Source organism: Strongylocentrotus purpuratus, unplaced genomic scaffold, assembly GCF_000002235.5.
Source record: "Strongylocentrotus purpuratus isolate Spur 01 unplaced genomic scaffold, Spur_5.0 spur5_scaffold_5, whole genome shotgun sequence".
Classification (NCBI taxonomy): domain Eukaryota; kingdom Metazoa; phylum Echinodermata; class Echinoidea; order Camarodonta; family Strongylocentrotidae; genus Strongylocentrotus; species Strongylocentrotus purpuratus.
The window spans coordinates 29,532,714-29,552,871 of NW_022145611.1; the positions used below are offsets into that span (position 1 = coordinate 29,532,714).

The following is a 20,158-nucleotide window of genomic DNA, read 5'->3' on the forward strand; positions in this document are numbered from 1 at the left end:
TTGGGGATTCCCCGCAGCTATTCATGGACCTACTGCGTCGTAGCATAGGTCGTAGGTCCATGGTTTATTACAGCTGCGTATGTTATCTGGCTGTTAGCCATACTGTATAATATATGCGATGTTCCTCGTAGCTTTATTAGCATCAACTTCCTGAGATGCATGCCGGGTGAATATGACACCCCCCCCCCCCCCTCCTCCCCTAGAAACCAGAAGAGAAAAAAACGAGCTATAACAAAAACGAAGTGAGCAAGATTGATCAGTAATGTCTAACGGTAATACGGTACTGGATTTCGGCAAGCATTTTTTCCGGCGCCTAAAGTAGACGATACTTATTCAAAATTGATTACTTTCAGACAATTAAAAAAAAATTGAGACAAGCATGTCTGTCACTGTTCGCCACTGGAGTAACACATTAGCTTCTTATTACAAGTAAACGGAAATAATACTAATGTAATCTGATGATTAACATTTCCTAAATAAATTATTCTGATTCGTTCTTAACAAGATCCATCTCCTCCCAATACCATGGGATCGGGTCTGTTTAAATTGCTTGAACTGTGTGTAACCCTACTACAAGATTATGTACTTAATTGTTGTATCCTTATTAATCTCATGCTGAAACACATATGGTATTTATACCGCTTCGAAACTGTAAGAGAATCGTTTTTTTTTTTTATACAGTATAACAAAACTTGTGAGCAATGAATCAAGGCAGAGTCTCTTAGCTTTATATACGCTCTATAGTCGAGAATAGTTTGTGGGGATTCCCAGGCAACCATTCATCTTGTTGCCCTTTTAGTTGCCATTCTTATTCACAGCGCTTTCGTGGGAGCGAGAACATGTTAGTGGCTTCCAACAGCCATCGAAATATTTGCATTCTTTGATTGAGGCATCTTTGCAATTGGATTAGTAGGAATACCCTATTCGGAAATCTATCTCGGTATATACCAGTAATCATGACTTGTTTCTTCAGCGTTTGCATCTGGTGAGTAACTACCGAAAAACCCCTATCTCGTCACTCTGCCCTCTTCTTTCTCTCCCTCCCCTCTCCTCCTCCTCTCTCTCTCTCTCTCTCTCTCTCTCTCTCTCTCTCTCTCTCTCTCTCTCTCTCTCTCTCACTCTCTCTCTTTCTCTCTCTTTCTCTCTCTCTATCTTTCCGTCGTTTTATTTGTTCTTCATCGTCCACTATTATGTTTATTATTTGTACACGCTCATCAATTAACTCATAAACTTATTGTGTTTTTTTATATTTTTTTTTAGCAAAATGCTGCTTGTTATTGTTAGATGCTATATCGAGCTGTTGCTTTTTATTTTGTTTTATCTTAATAATAATTTATGTACGGGATCTCTTTCAGCATGACTTTGAACTCGGTGGATGTCTGATGGAGAAGCACTCTCATCTTAACGATTTCATTTTGTCAACGGAAAGTGGCAAAAACGATGATTTCAATACGTTTGTTTCCTCACAAATAATACTAATAGGCACAACCTCATATGAGATTTTGAAAGGGATGTTTACTATTCCCTTTCCCTATAATTCATATTTAAAAAAAAAAAAAAATTGCACTTCAAATACAAATTTCCATGACTTTTATACAAAATAAGCAATATGCGAGTACTTTCCCTTTCATTTTGTACTCTCACATTTTCCCTTTAGAAGACATTTATTCACTGTAATACGTACGATAAAATATTTCATACTGAATCAAATTCGCTGCCCGTATTCAATTGCGGCATTTGTCGTTGTGGTTGTTGTGGGTTGGGGAATAACTGAACGGTGGGAATCCCCTTGAAAAATAAATTCATTTGCACAAGTTAGATGGCGCTGTTCGTTTGCATCATTTTTTTTTCTTTGTCTTTTTCTTTTCCGTAAGGGAGGGATAGTGTGAGAGATGAATAAACATACCGTGCACTATATTTAGAGACGAGGGTGAGGGTGGAACATGATCAACTTCTACACAGTATTTTTTCCCCAGTGTAATCGTGTGACAATTACGATAAAGAAAAAAAATCACTCTTTTAGATCTCTCGCAAGGGCAGAGGCGGCGGAGCGACTTCCAAAGTGGGAGGGCACCAACAAAAAGGGCATTTTCTGGAAAAAGGGCACCTTTTCAAAGGGGAATCTCAAAGCGAAAATATACACTTTTTTATACATCGGTATATACCCATATATATTACATTATCATTTATCATGGATGATTTCAATATTGCTTAAAGGTAAAGACCAGTTATGGTAATGCGATTGCATTGTGAAAGAAACGTTGTGGAATCGATCAGAAAAGGTTGATCATCTAGCATCTAGCATCTGCAAGGTTCTGGAATCATCAAAATGATAAGAAATTTGGCCCATTCTTCGTAAAGTTACAAGCACTACACAGAAAGATGTATATGGGACTACCCTATATCTCAAACAGACCATGAGAGAAACAAATTTACCAAATATATGAATTAGTAGGCGGTTTCCCGGCAATTTTTTTATCATCATGTATTAGTCAAAACATATTCTTTCACATGATTGGTAATGAGAGCTTCCATCTCATTTTTTGAAATTGGGGCGTTTCCAATACTGGTCTTTACCTTTAAGCATCATACTTTGCAGTTGGGTGTGATGGTCTGAAAATTCATTTGCGAGCGAGGACATTTTTTAAGATTTGTGAGGTCGCAGTGTGAAACTTTACATCTTATAAAGAGGAAAAACCAATCCTGATACGGTTATAAGCACATTCTCATAACGGAAGACTGAAAAGACCTTTGATAAGTTACATAATTATAACATAACTACGAATGAGCGTAGCGAGCGAGCTTTTGGGGAAATCGCTCTTAGTCGCTTGACATTAGGGGCACATTTAATGATGAGAGGGAAAGGGGACACTTATCGAAATGGTTAAGACACTTATTTGAAAAGAAAAGGAGCACGTGTCATAGTACAAAGGCTAATTACCAGAGGTGAAAATGGGGCACTTCTTACACCTAAAAAAAGAGGCATGCACCAGGGATGAAAAGGCACCCATCAGTGTGTGTGTGTGTGTGTGTGTGTGTGCGTGTGCGTGTGCGCGTGTGTGCCTGTGTGCGTGTGTGCGTGTGTGTGTGTTTTGTATTGGGTTTTTACAGACGTGTATCAATCAGATATGATTATTTACGTCTGGGGACCGACCTTTAAACGTCACCATCCGAAAGACGTGACTCAGTTTCGAACCTGCGTCCTGGGATGAATCAGTTTGTAACTTCCACTGTTAGCTGGATTACAGGCGCACGCCACAACGCCTAGTCAGATTTTGAAAGGGGCATTTATGAAAATGGGATAAGTTCCTTATTAGAAAGGAAAAGGGGGCACATATTGTTAAAAGGGTAATTATCAGAGGTGAAAAGGGGCACTTATCGCATCTGAAAAGGGGCACTGACCATACATGAAAGGTGGCACTTATGAAAATGAAAAAGGGCTTTTATGAAGAGGGGGGAAGTGGCTCTTATTAAAAAGAAAAAGAGGCACATGTTAAAATAAACGGGGCACTTATCAAAGATGAAAAGGGGTAATTATGAGAAGGGGAAGAGGCACTTATAATAAGGAAAAAGAGCATTTAGGAAGGAATAGGATGACTTTAAAAAAAGGGGGGCATTTATAAGAGATGAAAAGAGCACTTATCAGGAGCCGAAAGGGCACTCGTCAAAGTAAAACGAGTATCTCTCAGAATTGAATAGGGTCATTTACAAAATATGAAAAGGGACACTTATGAGAATAAAAAGGAACTATTTTCATAGATGAAAAGGGGGCATTTATGAGAAGGGAAAGGGGCCCTTTTTAAAATGGGGGCACTTATAATGAGGAAAAGGGGCACTTATTTAAAAGGAAAAGGGGCACATGTGAAAATATAAGGTCCGCTTATCCAAGTTTAAAAGGGGCAGTTATTAAAAGGTGTAGTTATTAAAAGAGGAAGGGGCACTTTAAAAAAAAAAAGGTAAAGTGGAACTTGTCAAAGAAAAAGATGAACCTCTCAGATTTGAATAGTGCAATTATCAGAGGCGAAGGGGAAGGGCACTTTTAATAATGAATAGGGGCACTTGTCAAAGTAAAAGGGGCACTTTTGCTATTTAAAAAGGGGCACTGCTTACAAAGTTAAAGGGGCACTATTCCTATGCAAAAAGGAGCACTTTTAGGGTAATTGAAAAAGTGGGAGGGCACTGTGCCCCCTGCCCCCCCCCCCCCGGAGCGCCGCCTCTAGGGGTTGGGGTTAAACCTCCTCAATTTTTTTAAATTAAAAAAAAAAAAACAAAATTAAAAAACAAATATTTTGTGTGTTAAAGAGGCAAGAACGGTTCAACGAATCGTCTTCTTTCTCTATTAATTTAATGAAATGTGAAAGCTTCCGCGCTGCGCGCGGGATGGGCGAAAAGGATGTCGGGAGGGGGGAACTGAATTCAGACAAGGGCATGATACAACGAATCGTCTTCTTTCTCTAATAATTTAAAGAAACGTGAAAGCGGGATGGGCGGAAATTGAATTCAGACAAGGGCACGATACAACGAATCGTCTTCTTTCTCTAATAATTTAATGAAACGCCAAAGCTTCCGCAATTCACGCGGGAGGGGGGAGGGATACTGAATTCAGACAAGGACACGATACAATGAATCGTCTTCTTTCTCCCTTATAATTTAATGAAACGTGAGAGCTTCCGATTTTTGCGCGGGATGTGCGAAACTGAATTCAGACAAGGATTAAGAGAAATAATTTATTGAGACGTCAAAGCTTCCGCGCTTAGCGCGGGCGGGGTGGGGGGAACTGAATTCAGACAAGAAATCAGAGTCGAGAACGGTACAATGAATCGTAGGCTATTCTTTCTGTAATAATTAAATGAAATGTCATAGCTTCTGCGCTCCGCGTGGGAGGGGCGAAACAAAAATTGAGAGTCGGGAACGGTGCAACGGATCGTCTTATTTTTCTAATAATTTAAGTGTCAAAGCTTCCGCGCTTTGCGCGGGAGGGAGAAACTGCCCCGGGTTAATAGGGTTAAATCTGTAGAGATTGGGACATTGGCATTAATATATTTGTCGGTAATTAGGGGATAGTTTTGTCGGTAATCGGTGGCCTTTACACCCCCCCCCCCCACTGAAAAAGGTCTAGCGACGCCCCTGATAACAACACACTTTATACACTCGAGTTAATTTTGGAAGTACTACTGGTGAAGTACCAGACCACCGTGCATTGTGCAGCAACGAAGCATATACAACGTCTCACGACGTGACAGGTCACTTTTCTCTAACTTCTAACCAATCAGAAGGCCTCTTTTTTTTCCAGGAAGACAGTGTCGGTGGACATTATGCGCCAAATGTGGTTCTCAAATTGCAAAAGATCCCTACTCTTGCATGGAGGGGGTAGGATAAAGCAATTTTACGTCATATTACTCCAAGAAGTGCCTGAAAATGCGTCTATGTGGTTCTAAAATTGCTAATGCTTCCTACTCGGGGAGGTTGTGACTCAGAACCCCCTCCCAGACCCACCCCCGCTTGGTCGCTCCTCTCCATGCCATTTTGTGCCCTCCCTCCCCCCCCCCCGGTAAGAAATTCCTGGATCCGCCACTGATGCCCATACCCCTTGAGCTTCGGGGGCTCCGCCCAGTAGACCCCACTTTGAAAAACGTTCAGCAGGGTCTGCATGTAAAAGTGGGGGTGATGTGGAATTTTTGTCTGCCCCCCCCCCCCCCCAAAAAAAAAAAAAAAAACGTTTTTGCTCATTACGCCACTAGTGGTAGCTATCCTGAGTTTACAAAATAATTATTCAAACATTTCAGGATCCATCAAACAAATTTTCATGGAATGCAACCCGCCATATCATAAGCAAAATGTCGCAACGAATAACGATGGCGAAGATCGGAGACCATCATATATTTATAAATTTTCTTTCTCAAAATCTAAATGCTAATTATAATAATAATATTGGGTTCTTGTATAGCGCTCATGTCAGTCAGATTTGACCCTCCTGGCGCTCCCGATTATTACCCTGGCTTTAGCACGGCTGCCATACGGCGTTCTAGCATCTAAACACATCTTCGTTCCTCCTCCTAACCTTGGTAAGAAAAACAAGTTGTAGGGTAGTTCTCCCTGTGCATGTAAAAAAAAAAAAAAACTAATACCATTTTAAAATTAAAACACGTGACCGTCCACAACATTAGTGGTGAGGTCCTGATCATGTGCTACCAATTTATTAGTTCTTCCTAATATCACAAATGACATCTGATTGGACTTTTTTCCTTCTCCCCAATACACCCCTCCCCCGTTCTCCCAACCGGGGGGGGGGGGGGGGGGGAGCTTTTTTCTTGACTTGATTTTGTTTGGCGATCAGTCACAGTTGACTATTTTTCGTGCTAGAGAGAGAAAGCTAGTCTAATTACCAGTACACTTAAATTACGACGACAGAAATTTTCTGCGAAAATTGAGTTAATTTGATGAAAAACCTTTCTACCGTAATATTAACTAATTTTTAGTGCTTGGTATTTCTAGATTTTCTGTACCGTGTCTCATAGATCAACCTGAATCTCCATATCAAAATTACAAATGCCTTGTCATCAGACTGTAGAATCTGGAAATCCCCGTTTCTATTCATAGCCAGAGAAATGCAGCGCGTAATGTGTAACGTAAGAAAGCGAACGTAACGTACATGATGTGTACGTGTGTATGTGTGCAGCATGTAAACCGTATTGGGAACAGAGGCATTGGACTAGTATTTCACGGCAAATATTACAGTACTAATGTAATTTTCATCATTATTATACATCCATTTATGCATCAACGGGTAAATAAATATTGTGTTTAGGTAACTTCATATTATTGGTAAGTTTCATAACGTTTTAAATCGTGATTGATGATTAAAATAATGAAATAGACCTTGACTCTTGAGGCTAGCCTTAGAGTGAGACTCGGCTCAGTCAGACTCAGAGTTAGGCTTAGCCTCAGCTCAGAGTTAGACTAGAGTCTAGAGATTACCGGTACCGGTATGTCACTGGTACTGGTTGTGGTAGTGTAAATGTTACTTTAAGTTGAGTGTAAGCAATTGATAAGGTATTGAAAATGATGGATATATTTGCTGGACCCGGTGTTTGAACTTTTTTTAGAGAATAATGAATTTCAATTCAATGAAAAAAAGCTACAAAAATGATTGATCAGCAGATTTCTTCGCTGGGGTCCATGAATGATGGACCTGTATTCAAGATGCATATCACCATCACTTCAGGAATAATCTTGGTAATGCTGCATAGTATGGACATGCATGATAGATTTGGAGTTCTCAAGACATGCAGGACGAAGTAGACCAAACAGGAAAAATATGAAAAAAGATGGCTGCCAGTGGAGAGTCACTTTTTATGAATGACACTATTGCAGTATTGGTATTTAGAACTGTTTTGAGGGCTAAATATATTGATTGCTAATTGCGTATTTTTTATGTTGCATACTTTTTTCAGGATAATACTAAAACTGTAATAGTGCTATACTACTATAGACCCTTTATGTTTCAAAAGATTTGAATTATATGTAAAATATTTCCAAACTTGTGCCAACTTGCAGTCTTAGTTCTTACATTACAGAAATGAAAACATGTTTATTCAGATTCAGAATCACAAAAAAAATGATTGTTTAACTACATTGCACAGTCTGATGTTCGCTACAAAATATGTAGGTCTACTTGAATAGTTGAATAATATCTTTTAAGTAAGGTTATTCAGTTATTCAATAGAAAATAAAATGTTATACAATGTGATGGATTGCAGATAATATGTCTTTGAACACTGGGCAACTGTACATGGATTTTAATATAGTAATAAGCAAACATTAGGAAACATAATGGCATTCAAAACCATTCCTCACACTTTTATGGATTGATTCATGACTTGACACAGATCATACTGATCATCATTGTTTTTCTTTTTTTCTTCTTTCACCCTCTCTCTCTTTACCTCTACCAGGAATGTTTAAGTTAAAGATTTATCTAGTCAACCCCCTGGACTATCCAAGGACGGTTCTACCTACAAGAAACTTTCAGAATAGAGAAGATGCCATTTAAAGATGAAACGGCTCTGATGAACAATACACATTCTGAAAGTGTGATCATCATATACCTCATCCTAGGATCCCTAATCAACTTCACAACGTTGGCTTCTCTCTTCAGCAAAAGTGGAATTCTTCATCTACAGGCAATCTTTTGTCATCAAGCTCAACAGAGAAGTGCATCTTTGTTTTATTTGGGAATTAAGAAATCGAGACATAGATTTGTATTAAGCAGCATGGCGGAGAAAGGAGCTGAGGTGAACCCTAGCATTAGAAGCCTCCAGAGTGATACAGGAGAGTTAGAAGGTCAACCTGGTTCAGGAGCATCATTTCAAGGAGCATCACCTCCTCCATCATATCTGGAATTGCCAGGATACTCTACAAACATCTTTAAAAGTCCTCCATCAGAAGGTTATATTTGTGGAATTTGTGCCCAGGTAGTACGATGGCCCGTACAGACGGACTGTGCCTGTGGATTATTTTGTCATGGATGCTTACATAGATATATAGGGTGAGTGGATTTCAAAGGAAAAGTGTCTTGCTCTGTTGGTTAGAATGTAATTAATTTCAGACCCGCATATCGAATGGTCGTATGTTTTGTGTTGCGCAAAGATTCAATCAGTTTAATTTTGGCCATTACAAGTAGAAGTGGGTTATTGATGTAGACAACATATGCTCATGAACCCTTTACATCTCATTTTATGTATTATATTACCAAAGAAAAAGAGAAGTTACTCAATAGTGGCCGACAGAGAAGTCGAGAAAGTGAACAGGTTTCCTTGCATAATTTGAATACAGTGACACTGCTAACGTTTAAATTTCAGAGATAGGACATACGTGACACATTCATAATTCCTGCAGAATTGTAGACAATTTGATGTTGGCTGCAAAGGGGATACACTACCTTTATAAGACTGCTTCTACCTCCCTCCTGAAAAAAAAACTGAAAAAGAAGGAGAAGAGATAAACCAACTTTGTCAAATTTTCACTAAGTTTAAATATTCTTGCTTTTAGTTTATACAGCATTTATATGTTATTTGCAGCAGAATAAAAGAATATATTATCTCTATTTTCTGTTCATTCTTTAGGGATGAAACAGGATCACTAGAGTGTCCAAGATGCCATGATATGTTTCCAACAACTGAGACTCAGCGAGACAAGATCGCCCATAAAAAGTTGCTCAAGCTAGACATTATATGCCCACATGGATGTGGTACAGACATGTTGCTCAGAGACTTGGACAAACATGAAGAAGAATGCTCATTTGTAATAATAGAATGTATCCATAAACACCAGGGATGCAAAGAACTTATAAAGAGGATCGATCTGGTAAAACATCTAGAAACGCAATGTGACTTTAGGAAAGAATCCTGTCAGCATTGTGGACAGCAGTTTATAGCTACAGAATTAGAGGTGAGTAGTTTACTCCATCTTATTTTCATGTTAATGCCAAGACAACAAAGGCAATTAGCGTCAGTTGGGTACAGTGACATGAATTTATATTTGATATTTATTTTCATTCAGTTTCATAACTTTCATTCTGTTTGGCAGTTTCTAAATTACATTCAGTAATTCCTACACGTCACCAAATGTGGTATTTCAGTATTTTGCAGAGGTGATATCTCTCTCTTTAATCTTATTCTTCCTCTCTCTCCCCGTCTCCCTTTCCCTCTTTCCCTTTCTTTCTCTCTCTCTCTCTCTCTTTTTCTCTCTCTCTAGACTTTATCTTCCTCAGTGGTATACTGTTAAAACATATTTAAATAGCTCAAGTGAGTAGGTGGGGTTTGAAGGTTGGTTCACATTCAGGTGCTTGAGTTTTGTATCTTGCTATTAAACTAGCATGACATGCTTCAACATGAACGATTGGACAGTAAGTGTTCTGCTAATGCTATTAAGCTAAACACACATCCTAAACCAGGACCATGGCCCACATTTAGAAGGGTTCAAAGATTATCGACTCACAAGTTACAAAGCAATACAATTTGCTCATTCATACAATACTTGTACATACTTGAATAGAGTGCCCTTTAGTATATTGCATTATTCTGTAGGGGTGTCTGGTTTTATGCAGTTCAACAAATCAAGGATGATAGCTGGCATTCCTATTCATAAGTGCCATATTTATTCCAATATAAATTATACATTCTACTTATCCCCTTCCAAGGATTATCCTTAGTAGCATAGGAATTATTTTTTGGGAAAAAAATAACTAGAACATTGTATTTCCTGACTAGATAGTTCTTGCATAGACAAGTTCTAGGTAACTATCTACACCCTAGGGTCAACTTGTTGTGAACCGCCTTAAACTCCTCCTAACCGCCTACATCTGTATAAATAGACATGATCGATCAAAGTGTAATACTCGGTAAATCACGTGGTTCGCTGTAATTGGGGATTCCCCTGCTTGTACATTTGGAAGCTTTTATGGCTCCAGATGATTAAAATCAATCATGGGTTGATTCATCACTGAGAACAGTGTTACAAATACACTGTACATGTACATGTACTTGTAGGCAGGTTGAAGATTAGTATTTTCTACACAATCAATAAACAATGACAGGTATATATATTTACCAGTACATACATAGTACTTCCAAAACTACAAATACACTTCATTAGAACTGGTTGCAACATGAACATGCCTCTTATAATTGCATGTACATCGGTAAACACCTCATGACTGCTCTGTGCTTTTTGCGCCCTCATTGTATTCAAAGTGAGAAGTATTGCCGATGATTACCAGAGAATTACATGAATCTGTGCCCCCCCCCCCAACCCAACAAAATTGGACAAAAGATAATTATTCTACACAGAACATGATTAATGTTTATATTTAAAGAGGAAGATAATTTTAAATGTTTCAATAACCTTTTTTGTTGGTAGGAGGGGGAAGAGGGAGGGGGAGTGTACGTACACTGTTATTGTTAAAGGAACATGGGAGAAAACGGGGACATTCTACCCAATTTTTGAATCTGGAAGAGAACAAGAAGCCTCTCCCCTGGCCTATATATAACACATATTAACAATTTGATTCTTTTTAAAATATTTGTAGTTTTCACTAAACATATGAGACATATACGTACACATTTACACATGTACACATGTACATAATCATGTAGGTCTACCTTTTCCTTTCTTTTTCCTTTTTGTTGTACAAACCATGAATATTATGGTAGTTTTCATCTGCTGTGTATGAAAGACTAAACAATGAAACAGTAATATATAGTAATATAAAAAGGTACTAGTATTTTCATTGAGTCTATTGGCAACCACGTGGCATAGTCACAACCCCCTCCCTAATTGTGCTCTGAGTCTGAAAAGATGTTCATACAGTATAGTCTGACACATACTACAGTAAATTATCAATGCAACACATGCTTGTATGGCTTCATGTCAATGCTTAATGGAAACACTTATTCATCAGGAATGCGCTCTGCTGGCACAAGCTTTCATTTTCATTTATAATGGAAGATATAAAACAAATATTGCGCAAATTGTCAGAGGCATTGTAACAGACCAGTGGTGGGAACTGATTTGACATTTCTGTTCTATCCTCTCTTGAAAATGCATGCTGCATATTTAGGACTAAATGAGATCAAATATTTACCCTCTAAATGGCTGTCTATTGGCACAAAACAAAAATTTCTTCTGTTTAATTCTCGTGCTACATTTCATGGTTTCATTCAAGTTTTAAACAAAAAAAAATCCTCTTTTACCAGAAATTTTGCAAATCTATTTAGTGCAGCCCAGGCATATTCCTATGATAAAAGTATTTATATAAATCTATAGATGTACTTTTACTTGTTTCTGTTTTTCTAGATTACCATTTCTTTATTCTTTCATGGTTAGAAGGAAATATTGAAAGATAATGGCAGAGTTATGGAATTTTGTCTGCAGCTATTTAAGGTTGAATACAATTATTTTTTAGCTCCTTGTTCCCTCCTCTTTTCCGGCCTCACGTTGTTTTGGGGGATTAGATGGGTTTTGTGTGTGTGTGTGTTTTTTTTTTTTTTTTTTTTTTTTGGGGGGGGGGGGGGGTTGAGTTGAAATGAAATGAATAAGAATCTGAGGACTTCTAGACAACAGGGTTTACATAAAATCCTCAGGCATTTCAACCTACACAAAAACATCAAATATCCAATAAATTGAAACCACCTCCTCATTTTCAAAAAAATCCACATCAAACTAGGTAGGTACTAGGAATTGATTTTTTACTTGGACTGCCATGGTTATCATGATACTCATGACTCGTCATCGACTACCAAGAGAGGAAGCCAGAGGGGATGTGGGTGTGGTTTAAATCTCTATCCTTCTACTCATTCATGTACAGTGTACACATGTGTAGCTGAAAAATTCCAATATGGGCTGGGCTAGAAGCCAAATACATGTACCAACAAACTTCCATTTTAGGACATTGTATAAGAGCAATTCCAAAAGATTCTATGTGCGTATTATTCACATCTCTTCCTGCATATACTGTATTAGTACGTTGTTAAATTACAAGGACGTCCTACATTACACCGCTTTTGTGATTATGGGTTACAATAGGGAATCCCCCCTTTATTTTGTAAAGGAGGAAATAGTACATGTACATGTGCGCATATGACTGACATTTGTAGCGGTAGGGAATTCCTTGAAGTCGACTTTTAACAAGGAATCGAACTTTAAAAAAAAAAAAATACGCTGTACCTCTAAAAGTCAAAATAATGAATTCATATTTCTAAGAAATTATGTAATACAGTACAGTTTTAGTAGGGTTTCAGTACTTGCATGTGTCTGTATACTATCAGGCAGACCATATACTGAGGAATATCAATTTCCACAATTAATCTTGTCAGTTGTCATAGGGGATTTCCCCTTTAGGGCCCTTACAAATGTTGGTTTTACTTTTAGGCAATATACGCATGGACCTACTATGTCACAGTATAGTGCAATACAATACAAACAGTCATTATTCATTGGGGGATGTACGCATACTCATTTGATAATGATACATGACATATTCAAAGAAGAAAGAGGTGTTGCATATTCTATGAATTCAGGATATATGCTGTGGCAGCTTACTTTTATTCACCTTGAATGCTTAGGGTTACAAAGTGGTGCAAAAGAATTTAAAGGGAAATTCAACCCTTCACAGAAAGCTGGCTTCGGTACTCAGTATATGTTGAAGTAAGAAGTTCATAGAAGCATGTCTGTGGAAGTTTTAGCAAAGTATTGAAGAATAAGAAATGTCAGGTTTTCAAATTTCAGATCTGGAAAAACTTCAATTGGCAATGTACTTGTAGTCATTCGTGATTCATGTGTTATCTTGTTTAACATGGACATAACTCTCCCATTTACTACATGTATGAAATACTGTACACAAAAAAAGCCATTTGGTGATTTATTTTTATCTTTCAAGTCATATAAAATATTTCTTTATATTTCTTATGATAAAAGTAACCTTCGGTATGTTTTGTCTAGGATAAATGGTTCATGCTCTGCAATCTCTAGTGGAAAAAAAAAACAATGTTTGTCTCACCACTAGTATTGAGAAAATGGATCAGTTTGCCATGTATGACATCAAATATTATGACTGCTTTGCCAATGGAAGATTCCCCATATCACTAATTATCTCAAGTTTATAACTTCCTTATTATTTGTGGAATTGGTCATGGTAGACCAAATAGCAATTTACCCTGTACATTATCCAAGAAACAATCCATTATATTATCCCTGGGTAAAATGTTTCAAACTTCACTGAATGACAGGAATTTCATCTTCTTTTTCTTCTGGTGTTTTGCCCTAAGGCATTTTTGCATACCAAAACCAAAAATACAGTATTTTTTCAGCAATTCATTGTTTCATAACTACTAGAATATACATGTACATTATGTACATTCCATGATATCAGTTATTATCTCACTCTATAAAGGTACCTGCATCTCTGAAGAAAAAAAAACCTTCAATATAATACCCCTTTCATAGTCCTTCTATTGTCTATCAGAGTCACCGGATGAAAATCGGCCACAAAGGCGAAGCCGACGCTTTCCCTCATGTGCCATTCATACTGCCGATGAAATTCACTCGCAGTGGCATGCCTCGGCCGGAAGTGAAGAATTATTGCGCAATCGCTGGTCGCTTGATTCTGGATTCGGCAGACAGTGCAGCAGTGCGCAGCTAGCTAGTTACCTACAATTTTACACTAAAGGCAACTCAGCTAGATTCATATCGCGCTGGTGGTGGAACACAATCATGGATCTAAGGTGGTTGCTACTTGCTACTATTTCCTTTACTACGGACTTTACAGTCCAAACAAGCATTTTTTCCAACAAACACAGCTACATGTAGCTGCTAGCCGGGATTCAAAAAAGCGTGCATACACTAGCTGTACAAGGAACCAGATAACAACCTTTTACCATTTTCATCAGTGTTTTTCTCCCATTTTTCTCCTGAACCCATCATAGTGGCCGTTTCATCGGAGTCACCCTTTTTCCTTTCTTTCTATCGGCTATTTCTCTTCTGTACCATGCATTCATAGTGGCCGTTTTATCAGTATCCGGATGCATCCGATGAAAATGTATTTATTTATTTATTGTGGTATAAAAAAAACATTGTACATGGCAGCCTTTCAGCTGAATTGAGTTCAAATTACATATGTAATAACTAATAACAGAAGGATACTGCACAAAATACAATAGTATTAAAAAGTCATTAAAATATTTAAATAATAGAAAACAGAATAGGAAGCAAAGATGTCAAGACGGTATTTAATAGCAGAGAATTATTTTTATCAGCCATATCTCACTACAATTTATTGTGCTTTATCTTATCTGCGCAAGGAAGTCATGCTACACTAGTCATAAGCCTTGAATAAAGTATATATTCTAATTTATTTGTATACTATTGCTCTGGCATGTCACTACATTACATCTTTAGTATAATTGAGAGTTGAGAATAGATATTATATCTGATATACTGATTATACACATTCTCATTGCATTCTCTTCACCATGTGGTATCATCATTTTGTTTCTTATAACATGTATCATTAATTAATTATTCTCTTTTCTTCCTACAGAAACATGAAAAAGTTTGTGCATTTACAGAGTCAGTAACTAAAGTATTAATGGTGAGTGTAATAAACTAGAAATGAATTATTTTAACAAACATTATTTTTCTTGTGTGGTTGGCTATGATTAGCATTTATCTCTCATATAGCCAGTGATTACTAGTTGGTTCTAGTGCATGTGGGATTTTACACATTTGCACTGGATTGTGAATGAATATATTAATATATAAAATGAATATTCTATGAAGAAAATTTTCAATAAAATGGTTGTTGGCAATAAAGTTAGTACATTCAAGTGCTGCTTGAAAGATATGAGACACGTACTACAATGGTTTATTGAAGAGTGTAGCACATAATGTTTAATGCTGGCCCCAACAATGAGAATACACACCTAGACATTGCGATTGATACAAATTATGCATGAAAAATAACTGTTAAATATCAAAATTTCATTAAAAAAATATAATCAGTATTCCAATGGGATGAATGACAGGAATACCAATTTTCAGGCAATAGCCTGAATTTAGGCCTTGGTAAGTTTTTTACAGACCATAGTTTAGGCTTTTTTATGTACAAAATAGCTCATTCTAGGTGATTTTCAGGCCCTCTAAACAATTCTAACCTCGCATCCCTGGAATGACCTTCTATCATTCCAGGCTAAAGGCGGAGATGGTGAAGCAGGAGCTGCAAGTGGAGAAGTAGTCACTCAGGAGCTCATGAAGACTGTAGCCATCAACCTGGAAGCTAAGATAGCTGAAGTCAGGAGGATAATGACCGAAATTGACAATCAGGGAAAAGTCCTAAAGAAATTATATGAGGATAGTAGGGCAACGATTAATAAGAACACAGATAACTTGTCGGATGTGGATAAGTCCGTTAAACAACTACAGGTGAGTAAAAATGTCTTTAGACTTGGTAATCAGTTTTAATGTAAAACAAATTTGGGCAAGACATCTGGTAAGAGGCACATCAGGTTTCTCCTGATATTAAAGTACATGAAGTTGGAAAATAAACTGTGTAGCCTCTTTGAAGATTCACCCTCAGACAGCTGGCAGACTGATGCTTTGATGGTGACTACCCTCAGGAATATATACTTAAATTATTCTATCATCTATCATTCTCCAACATTAATAAATACCGTACTAAGACTCGGACTGAAGCATCAAAATGAGCTTGTACTTAGGGAGCTAGAATATATGACAGATGTTCCTAGAATCTAATTATGTATTTTTGAAAAATATAAGTTTTAGGCATTTTGTACGTTCAAACAGGTAGGAAAGTAGTCCGGCACTACATTGCATTGACATTACCGATTCAGCCATTGTGAAGCGCCCATACTTACAGGGATTACAACTTTCAAAAAATCATAACTACTTTATATTATATTTAGTCAGATTTAATTGAAACTTTCATCAGTTTGCTTCTCTGATTTTTCTGCTTTAGTCTATTTGGGTTGGATTTCCTTCTATGTTACCATCTAGTAATTTTACCTTTCACTTTCCGCTCCACTCTCTATTCTAGAAAATGGTCCTAACGAAATTGAGTAAGCTGCCCGACATTGAGCGGAGTGTCGGAACGAGCTTGTCCCGAACGGAGTTTGAGAGCCACAAGGAGAGTGTCCAGGGAATCAGAGAAGAACTGGACAGTCAGAAGACTAGAATTAGCGAACTGGAAGATCAGAGTAGTAGTGGAACAATTGGTGGATCCAGTGAGGGTATATCTAAACATCTCAAGGATCAGATAGGTTAGTGTGCTTCCTCAATTGATCTCCTTCTTAATTGTTTTATTCATTTGTTTATTTGTTTATTTTAGTATTATTATTAATATTATTATTTATATATTTTTTAATACAATTATAGTTGTTGTTATTTATTTATTTATTTATTTTTTTGGAGGGGAGGAGGGTGGTTGTTGTGATACCTAACTTGAAGGATACTGTTGGTAGCAAATCCTGCTCAGATTCAATTTTGGTCTTCATAACATTGTAAAGAAGAAGAAGAGATTGTTTTTCAAAATTTCATGATGATGGTCCCATGCAATATTGATTGATATCAAGCTTATTGTAGTTCACAGTAATAATTAAAACTTTTCTTTCAAATGTGTATTTTGTGATGCATGTTTCTAAATTTGGCTACATGGGTCAGATTAATTAATGACATTTAAATGTGATCCTTTTCCAGGATTCAGTAAACTTTGGAATTGACCATAGGAAGTCATTAACTTTCTGGCATCTGGATATCCTGCAACTGACAACAGTTTGAGTTATTGCTTTACAGATACTGAATTGTATGAATTTTGGACAGCGTATACAATGTCTGTAAAGCTCTGTATTTTGTGAATAGTGTTTTGAGCATTAGTAATTGATTATATCCGTGTGATCTTTGTCAATCTCTTCCAGCTAATAATACAGAAAAGGTGAATTACTTTGATGATCAAATTAATATGTACTCGATGCGGCTAGCTGAGCATGAGCTACGGTTCCAGTTCCAGGAGACTGCCAGCTACGACGGCACGCTCATCTGGAAGATCAAGGAGTTTGCCCGTCGTAAGAGGGACGCAGACAACGGAAAGACACTAAGCTTGTACAGCCAGCCCTTCTACACTAGCCGCTTTGGCTACAAGATGTGCGCCAGGATATATTTGAATGGTGATGGCATCGGGAAGGGCACCCATGTATCTCTCTTCTTTGTTGTGATGAAGGGTGACTATGATGCTCTCTTGCCCTGGCCGTTCAGTCAAAAGGTAAGCACAAACTTCTGCAAAAAATAAAAAGGAAAAAAACCTAGCTTTAGGCAATTCTTTCCTTCCCATGGCATGTTCTAAAAGGTAGATGGACATGCCCAGACTCATATTTTTGTTTTAAGTATTACTACTGTTTTTTGTTCTCCTTTTTCTTTTTGGAGGGGGAGGGTATGCTCCAGCATTGTCTTAAAAGAATTGATGGAAGTTTTTATTACTTAAAATCTGTAGGTGCCATATGAACATCTAGATTTATTGATACAAAATATTAAAGCAGTTAAACTGAGTTAAACGCTACAATTTAAAAATATCATCTTGTCATTTCTGTTAACCATTCCAGGTGACATTAATGCTCTTAGACCAAGAGACTGGTCGACGTCACCTGTCGGATTCCTTCCGACCCGACCCAACCTCAACAAGCTTCCAGCGCCCCTCTACCAACATGAATATTGCTTCAGGATGCCCTCTGTTTGTCTCTCAATCAGTCCTGAAGGACCCTGCCTATGTCAAGGAGGATACCATCTTCATCAAGGTTGTGTGGATACCACTGATCTCTATGGCCCTTAGTAATGACTGCCCTCGATCAACTCAAGTTCTCTTTAGATGTCTGTCTCTAACTAGTGACCACTTAACTCATTGTTGAGTCATTCGCATAAGGAGTATGGTACAGATGATAGCAAAGGTTGTTGTGGATACCACTGATCTCTATGGCCCTTAGTAATGACTGCCCTCGATCAACTCAAGTTCTCCTTTAGAAGTCCGTCTCTAACTAGTGACCACTCAACTCATTGTTGAGTCATTGGCGTAAGGAGTATGGTACAGATGATAGCAAAGGTTGTTGTGGATACCACTGATCTCTATGGCCCTTAGTAATGACTGCTCTCAACTCAAGATCTCCTTTAGAAGTCTGTCTCTAACTAGTGACCACTTAACTCATTGTTGAGTCATTCGCATAAGGAGTATGGTACAGATGATAGCAAAGCACTGCAGTGCAAAAGAAATCAAGGCGCTAGTCTACAAAGTGATAGACCTGCAAACTGCTGAACTATTTCCTTGAGTTTGTTAAAATAGAGATGTACCAGTTGGAAACTCCATAGATAGAATGCAACTTGTAGGACCACAGCCATCATGGGACAAGACTATAGTCGCAAGGTGTGATCACAAACTTATTCATAGCTAAGAGGCATGATAAGTAGCCCATATTGCACTGCCTGTTACATGTATTTGTAGACAACAGGGATGTCTATGCGCATGTAGTATGATAAACCCATAGTCTAAAGGATGTTTATCAGATTTATGGTGGATGATTTGCATTATCGTGTACATCTTATGTTAGAAAAAAATCCAACAATATTTTATTGACTTTGAAATTGTTATTTAAGCACTAAATTTCAAACAGAAAATAGACTTTTTTCAAATCATTTATCAACATTGATTTATGTGAGAGCAAAAAGAAGTGTCTTTGATCAGCATAGGTTTTCCATTGACTGTTGTTAGTTATATTTAAGTTATAAAATACCGGAAATAAATCAAATAAGTCACTTTTTGAGATTTAAACTTGATTATATTTGTTATTTCATTTCAGCAGTTATTATCATTCAGAGCTTACTTTAAGAAAGAAGGGATATGAGGCTCAGGCTAAAAAATTCATTCTTTTTATTTTAAATTACTAAAACCCATATATAGAGATGTCGAGGTCTAGTAGATACGTTGTCCGACTAGTCCCGCCACGGCACTAATGTACTTTGGCAAGACATTCATCGACATTTGCCACTCTCCACCCAGGTGTGATATAGGTAGAGGTAGGAGTCAGGACGGCATACCTTGAAGGCTGTGAGCACCAAAATCAATAGCCTAGCAGAGCTGGGATAATATTGGGGGGCATTGAGCACTTTGCGAGGTGGATATGTGCGATGTGATGTCCAATATTATTATTATTCTTCTTATCATGAATAATATTCTGATGCCAAGAAAGAATTTTTTGTTTTGTTTTGAGATGACTATTGATAACGTTCTGAAAAAGCAGCATTGCATTGAATTACGTACAATTATCAACTTTAAATGATTTATTCTTTTAGCTACCTTTATGATTATCATTAGTCTTCCATTGGAAACCAAAAAACTTTGGCAGTATTTGTTTTAGTTCAATCATAGATTGTGGATTGTCTTTTTTTAGAATAGTGCTCTTATATCTCCTCCATCAATGGTTATGCTGGAAGAATATTGTTTAATCTCATTTAAAAAATGTTTTAATAGGGAACAGTACCTAACTGTAGGATTAGTGATTTGAATAGACTTGGGGTTAAAAATGGTTAAAGGTGGAAGGACATA

General features: G+C 37.4%; 1 protein-coding gene across 5 annotated transcripts; it reads left to right on the forward strand.

Annotated features, from left to right (window-relative positions):
• The first annotated feature begins 742 nt into the window (after nt 1-742).
• Nucleotides 743-19,508, forward strand: LOC578197 (TNF receptor-associated factor 3). Of its 5 annotated transcripts, none has more exons than XR_004066531.1 (9): nt 6,637-6,825; nt 7,956-8,548; nt 9,126-9,450; nt 15,098-15,148; nt 15,745-15,978; nt 16,610-16,832; nt 17,487-17,830; nt 18,168-18,661; nt 18,810-19,508. XR_004066531.1 is itself a non-coding variant. In XM_030998757.1 (9 exons), exons 2-8 carry the CDS (start codon nt 8,043-8,045, stop codon nt 18,468-18,470), a joined length of 1,986 nt encoding a protein of 661 aa, XP_030854617.1. In that variant the 5' UTR covers nt 6,637-6,825; nt 7,956-8,042; the 3' UTR covers nt 18,471-18,509; nt 18,810-19,508. The 5 variants fall into 5 exon arrangements, 4 of the variants coding, with proteins under 4 accessions (XP_011667620.2, XP_030854617.1, XP_783477.4 ...); XM_030998757.1 differs by having other exon boundaries at nt 18,168-18,509; XM_030998758.1 differs by having other exon boundaries at nt 6,638-6,825; nt 18,168-18,359; nt 18,510-19,508.
• The last annotated feature ends 650 nt before the right edge of the window (nt 19,509-20,158 follow it).